This window comes from Pelecanus crispus, chromosome 2, assembly GCF_030463565.1.
Source record: "Pelecanus crispus isolate bPelCri1 chromosome 2, bPelCri1.pri, whole genome shotgun sequence".
NCBI lineage: Eukaryota > Metazoa > Chordata > Aves > Pelecaniformes > Pelecanidae > Pelecanus > Pelecanus crispus.
The window spans coordinates 21,745,260-21,761,578 of NC_134644.1; the positions used below are offsets into that span (position 1 = coordinate 21,745,260).

Sequence of the window (16,319 nt, forward strand, 5' to 3'; positions counted from 1 at the left end):
AAAATAGTTGACTGTGATAGGTCATTTAATTATATTTTATCTGTAAGAAAGCATTAGCTCTGCTGCGACTGATAGCTAGCAAGGCCATCTGCAGTGTCTTTCAGTTCACTCACACTGAATTGTTCAGATAAAGACTGTCAAGTGCTGCCTAAATAAGGAAGGAGCCTTGGTAGCGTTAAGTGCAGTGGAGGACACAAATGAAGCATTGATTCCAGGCATGCTGTAGGGTCTGAGCTGTTTCCTGCAGTGCCGAACCTTTTTAGAGTTTTCATTGTTGTTTTCTGAAAAGTATTAAAATGCGAGTATCTGTCATTCAGGATTTCAGGGAAGATGAAAATGAGGATGGGGAGGAAGAAGAAAAGGTGAGTTAAACCCCAATAGCTTTGAAAAGTACTTATTTCCTTCTATTGTTACCCTTTTAAGACAATAAACCTGGAATGATTGCCTTTCTCTTATAGGTCTTCCTTAAGCCTGTTATTGAGGACAGAAATATGGAACTGGCCCGCAAATGCAGTGAAATAATAAGTGATGTAAGTGACGGTGACTGTTTGCATCCTTACATTTGCATTTCTCTTTCCAGGGGCTTTATATTTACGATACATATTTTTTCAGATATGGACAGTGCAGCATGTGCCCATCCAAGGATCAGATATAAAAGCACACAAAATAATAGAAAAACACAGCCTACTCTGGTGCCTTAAATCATCAGCCACAGAAGGATGAGCTTTTCAGAGCACTTGGATGGTACAAAGCATAGGCCCTAGGAAGGAGGATGTTCCAATAGTGTGTCTCATGTGGAGGGTGTCTCCCATGAGAACACCTTCGCTGATTTCATCAGGAAAATGCAGTATTTTTTCTAATTATAGCCTAATCCTATGAAGTTTGATTGGTTAGAATAGAACTGGGTGCCAATATATATAGCTGTAAGGAGGGAGGACAAAAATAAAACGGATGAATTTTGAGTGTTATCTATTGGTCTGTGGTGATAGATGCTCAAAACTGCTTAGCATATTATTATTGACTTGAACTTATAGGAAGAATCCACTGAAATGATAGAATATCTTTAAAAATTATTTAGCTAGCCAATTCTTGACTTAGTTACTACAGATTTTTAAAACTGTCAATCAGGTATAGACATATAAACATCACAGATCGGATCCAAGACATTTTAAATTGGAGTAGGTCCAATTGCATCAATGTAACAGCATCAGATTTACCTTGGTAGAAGTTTATTTCTGTGTCCCTCTGGGAAGATGTGTCTGAGTAACTTTGTCCCTGAAGAGTAACTTTGTGAATGGGAGTTGAGTGATATTTCTCCTGCGAGGATGGTGGCTGGCAGCAGAGGAGACATTACTGAGGAGAGAGTGACTTGCTTTAACAAGTGTTCTTCTAAAGAAACTGAAAAATGACATCTGGCTCATGCTGTGTTTTAATCTGATATTTAGATTTGGGCTGTTACTGTTCAAGGTGAATGAGTATGTTGATTTTATGAGAACAGAACATACAGAATCTACACTTAAGGTATAAATTATTAGGGGTTACAGATCAGAAAAGAATAGGTAACTCAGAAAAACAGTATCTGGGATGTGTAGGTGTTACAGTGCTGGCTTGAAAGTGTGACTTGACAAGGTAAAAATTTCCTCTTTGGCCATACATTGTCTGGTAATACTTTAATTTTCACAGAAGGAGTGCTGAAAATTGGATAGATCCTTAAGAGAAGCTACCAAGATGGCTCCCTTGTAATCACGAGCTAATTTAGGATGTAGTAGAGTTTATTACTGTTTTTACTGATGGATATCTATGTGCTTTCTTTGGGAAAAGAATGGCATATGGTACAATAAGTGCCTGTCAACTCATGTAAAGGCCAAAATGAAAATGGACCTGGAGCACTTATCCGACCCAAAATGCATTTATTGCTTCCATGCAACTTGTTTCTAAAGATAGTTGCTGTTCTTAAAGGCAAAAACTCCGTGAAAAATGCTCAAGAAATATTTTCTTTAATTGAAAAGGGATTATTACTGTGCTGTATACCCATTAGGAGTAGTGTTGGCTGTGGTTGTTAACCAGTAAATGGAGTGGCTGTATTTTTTCTGATTTTTCTGCAGGGGCTTGGGAGCTAAGGTGAATAACTAAGTCAAGTTGTGTTCCTGAAGCCTATAATGCTTCAGGGATGTGGGCTGCTGCCGAAAGCTTGCGATGCGTTTAGCTTGTAAGTGTGTTAGATATTCCTTGAGATATGTAAGGCATAATGGTAAAGTGTCATGAATGCTTTCAAAGCAGTATTAATATGCAATGGTCCAGACCAATTTAATTTCAAAGAAGAGACTGTGTCTAAAAATGGCATCCAGTTTTGGGGCCCTATTCAGCCTCTGCTGAAATTAGTAGGTGTTTCTTCATTGGCTTGAATGGAATATGCGTATGTATAGGGAGTGAATCTTGTTTCCCAGAATTTTTGCTATAATTGGAATTTCTTATGACCAGTGTGCTGGGGGGTAAGTTCCTCACCCCGAACACTTCATTGTGGAGGCCAGTAAACTGCAAGGAGTTTACATTCTTGCCTTTGATTTTTCACTCATTAATGTTCAGAACTTTTGATATATTCTTTATCCTTTTTAGCACGAATCTTTGCACTAACTGCTGTTTGTGTGGATGTATTCTTCGTGTACATCTGTACATTTTATGTGTACAGTGGTTTAATGGGGCTTGCAGTTTGGCCCCATGATGACCTTGGGACAGCAGCCTGTGTCCTTGCTGACCACGAGACTGGGTGACTGTCCTTTTCTGCCGGTGGAGCTGTCAGCACAGTTCCTCCATCAGAACGCAGCACCAGGAGTGCTCATGACTGAGATAGTGGCCGTTGCATTACATTCGCCCTGCATTCTTTGCAGGCTGACTTTAATTTGGCAATATGGTTTTAAAAAAGTGTTGTGATGGCAGTCCTTAGTGCATGCGTAACTGTCAGCCTTGAACTGTACGTAGGGGAAGTTCTGAAGTGTTTATGTGCTCCGGTTCTTGAGGAAATCCCCATTTTCATTTGAGGTTGGCAGATGTTTGTTCTGTGGCTGTGATACCCCCTGGATTGTTTCTCCCTAAAGCCATTTCATTTAGTCTCCCTCCATTATGCAATTTTATTCCACAGATGTTTTCAAAACTGTCATGTGTGTTTGATTTATATGAATTACCTTCCTTTCCAGGCCTTTTCTCTTCCATATTGAAATTGAGTCTGTCCATTTGCTTATATTACTTATATTTTGGTATATTTTAATCTCTTTGTTTTGATTGTGTGGTGTGATGTTGTGAATAGTGTTATAAGCAGAGAGGGGAATTGTTATACGAATAAAATGGTCATTGACCAAACTATCATAATCCTTTTTGGGTGGGAGGCAGACACTCTGCTCCCTGAAGATTCTGTTGAATTTTTGTAATGTACGGTACCAGTAGCAAAAAGTAATAGTACTGGCCATTGAATGCTCCTTGTACGGAGTCCAATGTTGCTTTAGCATGTCTCTGTTATAAAGCAAAGGCCAGAGACCTAGAGTCAAGTGCAGAAACAGAGTGCCTTTCCACTCATACCAATAAGGTTGTGACCACCTAATTCATGGTGGAGCTGTTCCTCTGGACACACCGTTACTAGTCACAGCCTCTTACTCAGGAGGACTTTGAGGTCCAAATTGCTGGAGACTAGTAAAATACTGTGGGGCAATAATACTGTATGCTTGCCCTGTTTTCCTGCTTTTCTCCAGGTTTCTGTGGATACAGAGAAAGGATTTGTATTAGATGGATCTGTCGTCTGACATAGCTCTTAGTCTTATGAGAGATTATAAATGAAGAAATGTAGGGTTGGAAAGGGAATCCTTAGTGGAAAAAAGTTCTCATTTGGTCTAACATAAGAGCTAGATAAGAAGGTTCAGACCTTTTTGTGGCTTTTCTAAGCTTAAATGGGTCTTTGAGAGATGACAGTTCTATAATGGATCTCGGCATGATGACTGTCAACATGGTTACTTCATTGATGTTAAGATCTTAAGAACAGTTTTTTGAGTATGTTCATATTAAAGTTAGATTAATATGTGCCCCTGCATACAAAGGAAAGGTGGCTGCTTGGATTAAGCTGTTACCGTCAGAGCCTTTCCTTTAGCCCGCAGTCTCCTCCTGTGTTTCCCCCGTGATAAAGGCTGATGGAACAGGCCACTGGTGAGCCAGGAAGCTTCAGCCTAAAGGTTGGATGTCCTTGTTTTTATAAAGTTGATCTTGCCATATAACATCCATTAAAAAAAAAATGCAATTTGAGCTTACTATTTTGGTGGTTGTCTAGGAATTTTAATCCACTTTTACTGGATGGCTGTGCTGCTGGTCAGAGTAGTTTTATGATGAGTCAGGAAGAAGAAAGGGATCAGGAGAGAGCTATTAAAAATTGGGCCTTTAGTGAGCTATTGGACTTCAAAAATGTATCAAAGGAGCAGTGGTGGCTCCAGGCCATCATTTGCAAATTTTTCCTATTATTTCGTTTTTTTGCAAGTCTTAGTAGATCTACTCAACCTAAACAGTGTATTTTGTGGTGAAGGGTAGGTCATTCACAGGCAAAATTTCCTATTCAGTATTTTAGACATTTGAATTTGTAACCCCAAACTTTGAAGAGGAATATTAGCTTCTCTGCCTATTCCTTCCAGCCGTTGGTTATGTTCAGTCATAGACAACCTCTTAAGCCTCTTGCTTACATCATTTACAATAAATAAGCTTTTTAAGTGCAGATGTCATGACTTCATTATACTTGTTGCATTTCATCTTCCATCTTTCTGATTCCAAGCGATGCAGACACTTCTGTAGCAGAGTGGAGTGGGTTGGATCAGAGTTGGACCACACATTTTGTTATGTTTTCTCTCTAAATTGCTCATTTGAGCCTGCATGCATTTTATGGCCTCTATGGGTTACTATAATAAATATGAATAATAAAGGAGTAAGGAGGTGGCATTAGTCCTTTTCTGCTTTTGGTTATTTTGAAAGCATGACTTCTACAGCAGAATAGCTTTGATTGTTGTCTCTAGTCATATCGTGTCATCCCCCCTCAATTAAGAGATACCTTAGGAAGCTTTCATGTTTGATTTTTTAATGTAATTATTGCTCTATAATTAAAATGGATGTAATTACAGTCAGCTCTCAGATATCTGTGGGTGATTTATCTAAGTTGCAAGCAGTAAGACTCTCCATCTCCTCTACCGGAGTCTCAGCTTTACAGGAGTTTCTACTGAGAATGCCATCAAACCTAACCAGTAGACAGTCAGCTCTGCAGATTTCCCATGTCCCTTCTCAGCCGTATCACTGTGAATGAACATAATTCCATGAAGCCTTTTTTTTAAGCTGTTCATATGCACATACATACACATACTTGCAAGTATATGCACGCATGTTTGCCCATTGGACAGTAAGTGCCTGCTCACGTTTTATCATAAAACTGCCCTTTTTGTGTACTGCTCTGTGATTACCTAGGAGTATGGTGTCACACACAGGTTACATGAACCATTGGATTTGTGGGTCCCTGAGTAAAATTATGACACATGGCAATTTTACACCTGTTTTTCACCAAGCAGTTTTTGTTTAGAATACACTGTAATCCACAAAGGCAGACAATATGATTCGGTAATGAGATGTAGATTTCTTCAGTAGTCAAAATGTGGATGAGCTCAGTAATGACCAAAATTATTTCCTGTGTGAGGATTATGTAGCCATCAGTTTGAGATGAATTTGGCATTATCTAATCCATTTTGCGGTGGACAAAAAGTTTGCATCAGAAGGTACAGGAACTGATTCTGTGTAAGCTGCCATCCTTCTCATGAATTTTCCAAGTCCCTGTAGAGGAGTGTAGACTAGAACTTGTGATATCCATTAAGGATTCAGAGAAAGAGGAAATTAAGACTGCATATTTCTGTAATGCTCAGATGCAGATCATATTGCTTCTGTCAGTGCTTGTCAGCAAGTCTAGAGTGCATAAATGCAAGCTGCTGTTATGCAGAATGTGAAAATGAGGTTAGAGAAATGGTAGCAGATAATAACCGTGAAAGCTTAATACTAAATAATTCAATTTGCATTGAACTAAACTATTCTATGTACAAAGAAAGAAATGTCACTAAAAACATTTAAGGCTATCCATGTAAAGTGTCTATCTTTAAAACTTATTTAGTCCATCTCATCATAATTCACTGTCTTTCTTCATGTAGTTCTTACATAATAAAGGTCCCTACACATTCACCATGTCTGTAGATTTTATCCTTCTCGCAGTCTGACTAATACAAACAGTAACTCTGACTTCATCAACAGTCATGTGGTTATTATACCTGCCCGTATTGTTTGCCCCACGGTAAGAAAAAGGTTGGTTGTTTAAAAAAAAGACTTGTGCTTTGGCTTTTTTGCAAAATATGTCATGGTTTTTTGCTACAAAAATGGTTTCCTTTGTGCATAAACATGATTTAAAAAATGGCTCAGTTTAAAATTTGTTTGTTCTTAAAGAGGTTCTGTTATTACTTGCATGTCATGACTTGGGGTGCTTTGTAGGCAACGATTTGGCAGTGGCCTTCTGAATTTATTTATGTAACTCTTGCATTCATAATGGGGCATTTGATGATGTTATACAGATTCTGTGCTTCCTCGGTCTGTGTTAGAAGTTAGTTTAACAATTTTATCTTTGAGATCAAGGAACAAGGAGATGAATTACTCAATTCTCCTTTCTTCAGAAATACTGGAACATCTGAAACAGTGGTGAAAATGTGCTCTAGATGTAGAGAAAAATAATCTCTTTTTCATCTTTATTATTAAAGAGTTCTGTGACTTTTACGTAGCTCTGGTACTACTGTGTGTGAGAACTGGGTGTTTCCCTTTTATGGCTTAATTTGATTCAGCCTGAGGTATTTACAAGCCACCCAGCATAGTATCCATAAATAAAATACTACTACTACTACTAATACTACTACATAGCCATTGTTTATTTTTCTGTTCTTTTTTTTAAGAAAATTAAACTTCTTTTTTCTCCTCTTTGTAGATACACTATAAAGAAGAGTTTAAAAAATCTAAAGGCAAGTGCATATTTGTACCTGACACCCCACAGCTAAAACATGTAAAAAGTCTTGGTGCTTTTATTTCTGAGGTAAGACCTAAAAGAGTGAAGAATTCTCTTTGCTTCTTATGCTTCCTAAAAACTCTCTCAATTGAATATGGTGTTTTTTAGCAGGGGAAGGATGACTTACTTCAAATAACGATTCTGTTTAAAGCTGAAGTGACTCAAAGCACTGTAATTAGTGTGTACTGTATATGTGAGTAATAATAATTTGGAATGATGCAACACTTTTATTTTGGTATTCCAAGATATTTTATTAATGGTTCTGAGGCAGTCCTAGCTATCCCATTTTATGTATGGATAAATGGAGGAATAGGAAAAGGATTTCTTGTTGCTTTTTCTGCAGTGACGAGGTTTGCAAATTATACCTGTGCATAGTTTCCCTGCTGTGGAGAATTCACAGCCTGATATCAAACAGAAGGAGACAAGGAAACTGTTACCATGTTGTCACCTCTGTCCTCCTTCAGCAAGGGGACTGGGGCAGACATCAGGTCAAAGCCATCGGCAGGTCGCCTGAGCGCTTGCATGCATGTATATGCATACCCATGCCAGAGTTTTTAGGTCTTCGCCTACACACAGACACGGACACGCAGCTGTAGTGGCAAAGAAAGAATGGCAGTTTCCAAAATGCCAGAGCGGAGTTTACTGCCAGCTCTTCATGTCCCAGGTACAAGGTGTCATAGGATTGCATCTCTGATTATTTTCCACAGGTGAGAACAGCAGCAGGAGTTTTACTTGGCAGAGAGTTGCTTTTGCTAAGGAACTGCGGGTTCTGAGTGATTTTTCTGTCACTGTGATCCTTGGAAGACTTAAATTTTTGGTGCCTCATTTTTTGTGCTTCCTTTATGATTATGATATAGAACATCCCCATATCCCTGTCTGGAGTTATGTAATTTATAGACCTTCTATTTTCTGTTTCTGATCTACATCAGTTTGCTGTGTGGCTACATTCAATATAAATGCATCTGATGAATATTTTTGTTATATTTATCTTTATATTTTCTGAGAAAGAGTGGCATGTCCCAAGGGGCATAAATGTGATGAAATTATATGTTCTGAGAGACTATTGTAGTCTACAAAAACACAATATAGAGGGAGTATTTATCGAATCCATCTGTCTGATTCCAAGGAAAAGCTGCTAATTATTAGTCAAAGATTTAGAGATACAAAGATATTTCAAAATTTTAAACCCCGTATGTTTTATGTTATCCCGCTGTTGAGGACTCTGTTTGCTTATTGCAGCGTTACCTGAAGCCAATGATGTGATGGATGGTTTATCTTGTAAATTAGTGACCTCTAGTGTCCCATAACCTGTTTCTGCAAAACTTGAACACTGAAATTCTTAACGGCATGTCTACTGCAGTGAAAAAGAGCCCTCTGTTTTGGGAAACAGCAACAAATGTTACAGCAAATTATTGATATAGATATAAAATACATATGGGCAACGGGTCTTTAATGAACAGCTGTATATTACACAGTAAATTAATGACATTAGACAGTATCATTTAAGGTATCTTTGATAGTTAACGATTCCTTTCGCAGCAATACTTGACATTATTGTTTTATGAATTTGAAAAACTTAGATTTGAAGGAAAAGCCTCCCAGATTTTGAGCTATTATTCTGGCCTGTCTCATAAAGCCCTTTTGTGAGGTATTGCTAGTACTGAACACTGGAGAAAGTACATGATAAATAAAAAAGAATTTAAAAATTAGTCTGTTATATTAAGTAGAAATGATGGCAGAGATGCTAACTTCAATGTTCCTGTCCTTTCCAGTTATGTTTAATTACTGCTACTAATTAATTGGTAAGATATTTTTTGTTGGCCTCTTATTGCTCCCGTTGTGTAAAACCTGGGAAAACGGAAAGAAAAAAGATAGTTTTGGCTCTTGGAAATGATTTGAAAAAGGATAGAAAAATAACTGCCTTGTTTACCTTATTTTATACTTCCCCCCAAATTATTGAATTTAATTAGGAGATACTTTGCATTGCTTTGTGAATTAGACACATCCACCTGAAGTATTTTAAAGTTATTATTTAAAGATCTGCTTTTGCTTGAAAGTTTATGACAGCATTAGATTTTTCCTGTTTGAATGGTCTATGCCATTTCGTTTAATAGAAAAAATAGGTAGTATGATTACTGTATCTTAATTTTTGCATTATACGTCACATTTTTCTCCCCTCTAGGTGAAGTATAAAGGAGCTGCTAAGAAAGACCTTTCCAACTCTCTCTATCAGCAGATGCCAGCCACAATTGACAGTGTATTTGCAAAAGAATTAACGCAACTTCAGAGCAAGGTACAATTTTAGAGTCACAAAAATGATTTTTAGATGAATTGTGTGACAGAATATGACCAATTTGAACAATATATTTGAACGGCTACTTGATTGCCTGCTTGATTTATTTGGGTGAGTTTGTCATCTAGAGTTTATCACCGGAACTTCTTAACTTCAAGAACTACTCACTTTTAAAATGTTAACAATCTGACTTGTTATGTTTGTTAAATATAAATTTAAAAACTGCTAGTGCATTCATCAATCCAATGAAATCCATTAGAAATCCATGAATGCAATAAGCAATTAATGAATTCAGTGACATTGCACTGTTTTTATAGAATAGATGAATCTTATATTACAACCATTTCAATTTAGGGGTTGTATTAGCTTTATAAAATGTTTAATGCTGAAGGAAAAAAACCCGAAACTTTAATGACTTTTAAAGGCACTTACTGGTAGCAGTAAATGTATCTCTGATGGTCTCTATACTAACACTCACACCAAATTTTATAGAATTAAAAATATGAAAGCAAGTATATTGAATGTAGTGTAAAACATGCAAACAAACAGCAAAATAGTAAATTACAGTTCAATTGCCTCCAGGGGCTTAAAAATATAAGACCCTTAATGTAGGCAGGTGACCCTTCACTTCCATTGATCTCAGTGGAATTGTGAGTGTTAAGTATGTGTAATATGAATGAAGTTACAGATTTTCATTTTTACTCATGAGAGTTACAACTGATAGATGGTCAGGGCTTTCTGTCCAAGCATTCCCACATTTTTCTTGTTTTGCCTTTCTCCTCTCTTAAAGATATTAACTACATATAGTTTAATCCAGCCAATCTCTGAAGTGAACAGAGTCCTAAATCCATATTGTTGATTGTATCTCAATATGCATTCTTCTAATGCAGTGATTTTTTTTTTTTTCAAACAAAGGAAAATATTCGTAACAAAAGAAAGCACTGAAATCTCAGGACATCTCGTGGAGAAATGTTTTGATTTAAAACAATGTGTTAATCAAGGCTATATTAAGCAAATATAATAACAAAGTATATTTTAGTTTTCATAGTTTGAAATGGAACATAAATACACTCAAGTTAAAGCAGCACAGTAGCTGAAATGATATTAATGTAACATTTCATTGTAAAGTGAGTGATTAGAAGAATTACAGTAGAAATAAATTGGGAATGAAACTTGTATAACATTTTTAAACCGTTAGCTTGATTTATAAAACATTAGTTAACTAGTTTGCCACAGATTTACTCCTGGATTCATTCCAAATGAGTACATTCTACATTAGTTTACGCAAATGAGGTTAATTAATGTCGGTGATATGGCAGAAAAGATAAATAACTGAGACTATAAATGAAACCATTTGATTCATCAGAAAAAACCTTTTAAGGAAAAGACTGACGTTTTGATTTGATATTTTTTGAAGGTTTTCTTCAATCATCCAACAGTCGTAGAGAAACAAATATGCATATGGGATGAGTTATATTTAAGCAGAAACTTTTCCTGTAAAATTCATACCAACCCCTTAGGAGTAGATGCATTATAAATCATAATCTGCCATAAAACTTAGAGATACACTGACACATTTTTCCAACTTGTGGTTACTGTTGCAGTGGACCTGAATTTAATGCTACTTTGAGAGAGATCCTAGGGGATTTTCTAGTGGAAAATCTTCTCTACAGTATTCAAATCTAATCCATATTGTGTCTATCACTGCGGTACCTAAGTAGCTAATACAAGGATTTCAGATTTCAGCTGGGTCAGGATATGGCAGAGAGGATTTCTGCTGCATCTGTCTAGTGGGGATTGTGAATTTACAGGTCATCGCTTCAGCAAGAGGAGACCAAGGGCATGCCATAGAAAGGAGAGGGAACAGCACCGTCTGGCCATTGTGCCAACTCTCCTGCAAAAAGGCTGTTGCAAGCACAGAACTGCAGTCTATTTCTCAATTATAGTAGGCTGATTTTAAATAGGTGCTGATTTCCTGAGACGTGGAAAATAGGAGTACATGTCCTCCTCACCATCCACATTAGAACAAATTTACACCTTTGACTCCTTTTTCATGCTTCTTGGATGCAAGGCCGGGCGTGAATGCTTTTATAGCCAGATCAAGCAGGTGCTTTCTCGCCCTGTGATGCCATGTTCCTGGCAGGACCCTTAGCCTCATCAGCCAAGCAGGTGTGTTGGGACTAGGGGATCACGGTGCGGAAGAGAGCGAGCCACTGACTCTCCCCGCTACTGCCTGCTGGCACAGGACTGCTGAGGTTGATATGCCTCTGCCGGGTGATCTCCTTACACAGGTGTGTCCTCGGCAAATGGTCTCTTCCACGATTTGATGTTTGATGCTGAAATGGTGCTGCCGCACTGCTGCCGCCCAGCAGCTCCATTTTCAGTCTACCTAGATGTAGCCCAATTTATTAATTTGATACACGGTTTCAGATCACAGTCATGACTTAAGAACTTGGAGGCAACTAGGGGAAATTTCCTTTTTCTCATAAGAAATTATTCCCCGCCTACAGCTACCCTTCACTGTCCTCTCCAGAGCAAACAGGCTGCCATAGCACCGTCTACCGCTTTTGCATGCTCTGATATGGCAATTGTCACTGACTTCTGCAGAGCCACGACTTTGTTGTGCAGGGTTCCAGCCATACAATGTCAGCACTGACAGGATCTTGCCATAATGGAGAGTACAACACCCTGACAGTTGTTCTCCTGTGGAGCTTTCTCCCCATATTGGCTGTATTGATTTATGCTCAGTTCCCTCTTCAAGATACGCAAGAAAGACTAAACCAAGACCACCTCTGCTGGCTTTTGCATGAAGCCCACATTTGCTCTTTGTGTTTTATGTAGAACTGGCATGAAGATGTAAATAAATGCCCACAGAGAAGGAAATGCATCTGAGATTTCGACAAAAAATCATGACACTATTTATGGGACAAAAATGTTTCAGGAGAATGAAAAAGAAGTTTCATAGCGCCACATACTTAGGTGGCTTTTATAAATTTCATTTTTTTCTCTACGCAGAAAATTTGACTGTCGCCTTCTAAATAGATTTCTTTAGGGTAAGCAACCAGATTTTCCTCCCTCCCTCTCTTTTGTCATAGCTGTCCCCAGGGTAAGCTAGAGAGAGCAGAAGTCCCTGTCCCCACTGTGTAACTTCACCCTCCTTGCCAGCCTAAAAAGCTCTCACCAATTTCTCTGCTCTCTGCAATGAGAAAATAAAGTTGATGACAGTAGTCTAGGTAGGAAGCCCTCATTTTGATTTTCCTGCGAGGAAATGGACATTTTCTGGAAAAATTGCAATTTTCCTGTGGAGAATATTTCTGAAGGAAAATTCCTGATCATTCCTAGCTTTGTGTCAAATCTTTTTCTTGTCTGAAGACCAGTATACTGAATTCTTCCTTGCGCAAAACATTTTTTTTAATAAGGTGTCACAAACAGTGATAAAGGTATTTAAAATTGCTTGAGGGGGAAACAATGTTGCAAAAAAAAGTATGCATTTCATCACTTTTTTCATCACTTTATTTCTGCCATAAGAAGAGATTGCACTGTTTTTCTTCTTATCTGAAAGGCATAATCTAAAGCAAACTGAAGGCAGTTTAATTTTCTCCTTTGCGCAGGGCAATATCTCAAATAGTAACTATATGTCAATGCTCAACAGTATTTTCTGTTTGTTTTTAAAGATGATGAACCAAGTGAATCTTAAGCAATGTTTTCAACTTCTAGAGAGTGTTTCAGAGTTTTTCTTACTTGTGGACAGAATCGTCCTTTTACTTTCATATGTATTTTTTTTACTATAATAAAGTGATTTTTGTGGTTTACTGCATCATTTACAATCATATTACACCTTTTCAGACTGTTTTATGTAATTCTTCGTAGTTTTTTGTGGTATCAAATCTCATGTTCAAGATTTCCTCTTTTTTTATGGTAGCAGGTATTAGTCTCCCAGACTTCTCCAGTTTTGTTTTACACAAATACATTGGATAATCTAATTCTGTATCTAAAGATTAAAATGGCATTTTCTGTGTTCTTGAACATTTCCTCCTACAAAATCCTACATTGCGGATTTTAAGTTCAGAGCTCAGCTTACTGATTATAAAGGGAAATATAAAAATAAAAATTTAATAGTGTTTAAAGTATTCCAAAACAGAGGGTCAGTCAGAGTTAAGTTAAAAGAGCACAAAGCCTTCCTTAATGCAGCTTCCTATTGACACACTGGTGTACAAGAGAGATAAGAAAAATAAAAAATGAGTACTTACAAATTAGTTCAATCTGAAGTCATACCTACTTAAATAATTGCCTTGTATTTCTGGAGTTAATAAATGGTGCCACTACAGAGTAGAGGTTATGTCAGTGACCTATAATACTTGATCTCTCTGTAGAGTAGTTTCATGTGTAGATTTGATAAAATTCAGTTTAGCTAAAACTTGAAAATTAACATGAAATGACAAATAAATGTACATATGCTAACATGTAAAATAATGGTTCTAAGAATATTAATGCTTCATGCTTCCTTGGGACTGATCCAAATCTGGGGATACTTCTGCACTAAACTGTCCAAAACTAAACTAGACAGCTATTGAACTCCTCCTAGCATATGATTGCTTCAAGGTTACTTAAGTCAGTTAAAAGAATAATGTGAAGAGATAGGAAGAACACAGCTGTCAAATAGCAAGTCAAATATTCCTACATTAATCTAAAGAAACAGTCAACTTTTCCCAAGATAGTGGACACTCAGTTGTAATTTCTGTTAGTTTTCTCATGTTGGGAGTTGATGTGCTTTGTTTTTTTGATGTCTGGGTTGCATAGCCCATTCACCAACAGAAAAACATAGGTGTTGAACCAGCAAAGCGGCAACATAATGAAATATCTGTAAGTTAGTAGATTTTGGAAGTAACTGGACGGGTCTGCTTCTCAGAATGGTATGAAGCGGGGAGCATCTTAAAAGTGACAATGTGAAGCAGGAGAAGTAGCGAAATAGGTTTTGTGGCATATGTTTATGTAGTAATTACACTTTTGCAGGGCATCATTTGTTAGTGATGCTTCAGTCTTATTAAAGATTATTTGCTTTGCCAGTTGCAAGATGTAATCAGTCTGAGGAGGTTATAGAAGTTTTTTTTGTTTCAGTTTAAGTTGTGTTTGTTTCCCCAGAAACCTGATCATGATGGATTTACACTGTATAAGGAGATGGCACGTTTTGAGTTTCCTAATTTGATACTTTCATGCATGTAGTAGCAGTGAAAAAAAAAAACCAAAAACTAAAACCAAAACCCCACCCTTTTGGTCTTAATCTCTCAGCCTATATATCACTTTGTAATTTGAGATAGTCAGAGCAGATACTAATGCATTGCCTTGGGCACCCTGATCTGTGACTCAGATGCAATCTTGCTGCCTTAAACACAAACAGATACAACGTTTTCTCACAGTTCTGGTATCCTGTCCTAAAAGAGTCCGAATCACCATAATCAACAGTTCCCATCTCAAAACTTTCACAGTATTCTTTTATTGCTATTGAGGGGTTTAGTTTCAAATCCTTCTCCTCCTGATCAGCTTTCAATCTTATTTGGTAATTGCTGTTTTCTTGGGGATTATTTTAATGCTTGCCTCTGAGAGCTATTAGAAAATGAATTTTCTTGATGCTTGCTGCTTCTTCAGGCATCAAAACCTGGTGAATTTTCTTAATGTAAGCCTAAAAGCTTCTGACAAGGATAAGTGCAAGATCAGCTTTTCAGGCAGTTTTAATATGTGAGTGTGTGTATACGTAAGTATAACACAGTACAGTGAAAGTTGGATGAATGCCCAACATTGAGCTCAGTTTCTATTATAAAAATAAATTTGTTTATAAACTCACAATCCAATTCCATTTTCCTTTATCATGATGACAATTGAATGTAAATATTATTTTTCTTTGTGAACCTGGGGGCTAGTCAAATTGTGTATTGTGCTAGTAATTTCCTAACAGTGGAAGAAATAGATGTTTGAGCTATGAGTATTTCATGTAACCTGTTTGTTTATGAGGAATGCACAAAATCTTTTCTTTTTTTTCCTGAAAACAGGGGGAAAAAAAAAAAGAAACCTGAGGAAATATTTACTTCGCTGATAGATTCAAGTGTGTTTTGAGCAAAGAAAGCTTTCCCTTATGCTTTTCCCTGGGCTGTCTTCTCACCTTGTTAAGTCAATTTTCTGTTTCTGCGTATTTCTTTTTCTTCCTCCTGTCTCCTCATACCTCTGCTGTAATAACAGACTCAGAGAAATCTCTCTGCTGACTGTGCCTCATATGTCTCTGTTTTGGGCAGAAGCTGCTCTCATTACAGGGTTCTGATTCCATTAAGGAGCTTAATTATTTATTATATTTCTTCCTGAATACAAGCACACTATGATGCTAGGTTTAACCCAGCTCATATTATTATACCTGCTCTGCAGAGGTCACAGAAATATAATGCTGCTCTTTTCAGGTTCTCTATAAACAAAAACATGATGCTGAGAAAGGAACTTCAGATTATGCACATATGAAGGAGCCTCCAGATATTAAGCATGCCATGGAAGTCAATAAATACCAGAGTGATGTAAGTACTCTTCCATCTGAAATTAGTTCACTTGTTTTGGGTAGATACATCTATTATAGCTAACTGAAGTGAAGTGGGCATGGAATATTTTCGTATTTCATTAATTGGTATTTTTTTACATTATTTGCTCTGAAATAATTTGCGACACGTGTTTAAAGTATGCTATGAGTAATGGTATGTGACTTTTATTTTAAACTGCAGTGGAAAGCGATTGTTATTGTTTATTAGTAGTAGTTGTTATTAAGTGCTATCAGTTTGAAATAAAATTACAAAGACAGGTTCTCTGAATTCACGTGTACCTACTTGTACTTTAAAAGTGTATAAAGCTCTTTGTTTACATGAACACCAGCATGGTTTCAGT

The 16,319-nt window shown here is 37.1% G+C and overlaps 1 protein-coding gene across 1 annotated transcript in view; it reads left to right on the forward strand.

The window, feature by feature from the left end:
* The first annotated feature begins 296 nt into the window (after positions 1–296).
* The window catches only part of NEBL (nebulette), a 94,246-nt gene continuing 78,223 nt past the window's right edge, over positions 297–16,319 (forward strand). The window contains exons 1-5 of the mRNA XM_075728155.1: positions 297–362; positions 459–530; positions 7,031–7,135; positions 9,291–9,401; positions 15,848–15,958. Coding sequence (XP_075584270.1) covers positions 297–362; positions 459–530; positions 7,031–7,135; positions 9,291–9,401; positions 15,848–15,958 — 465 coding nt within the window. The remainder of the gene's footprint in view (positions 363–458; positions 531–7,030; positions 7,136–9,290; positions 9,402–15,847; positions 15,959–16,319) is intronic.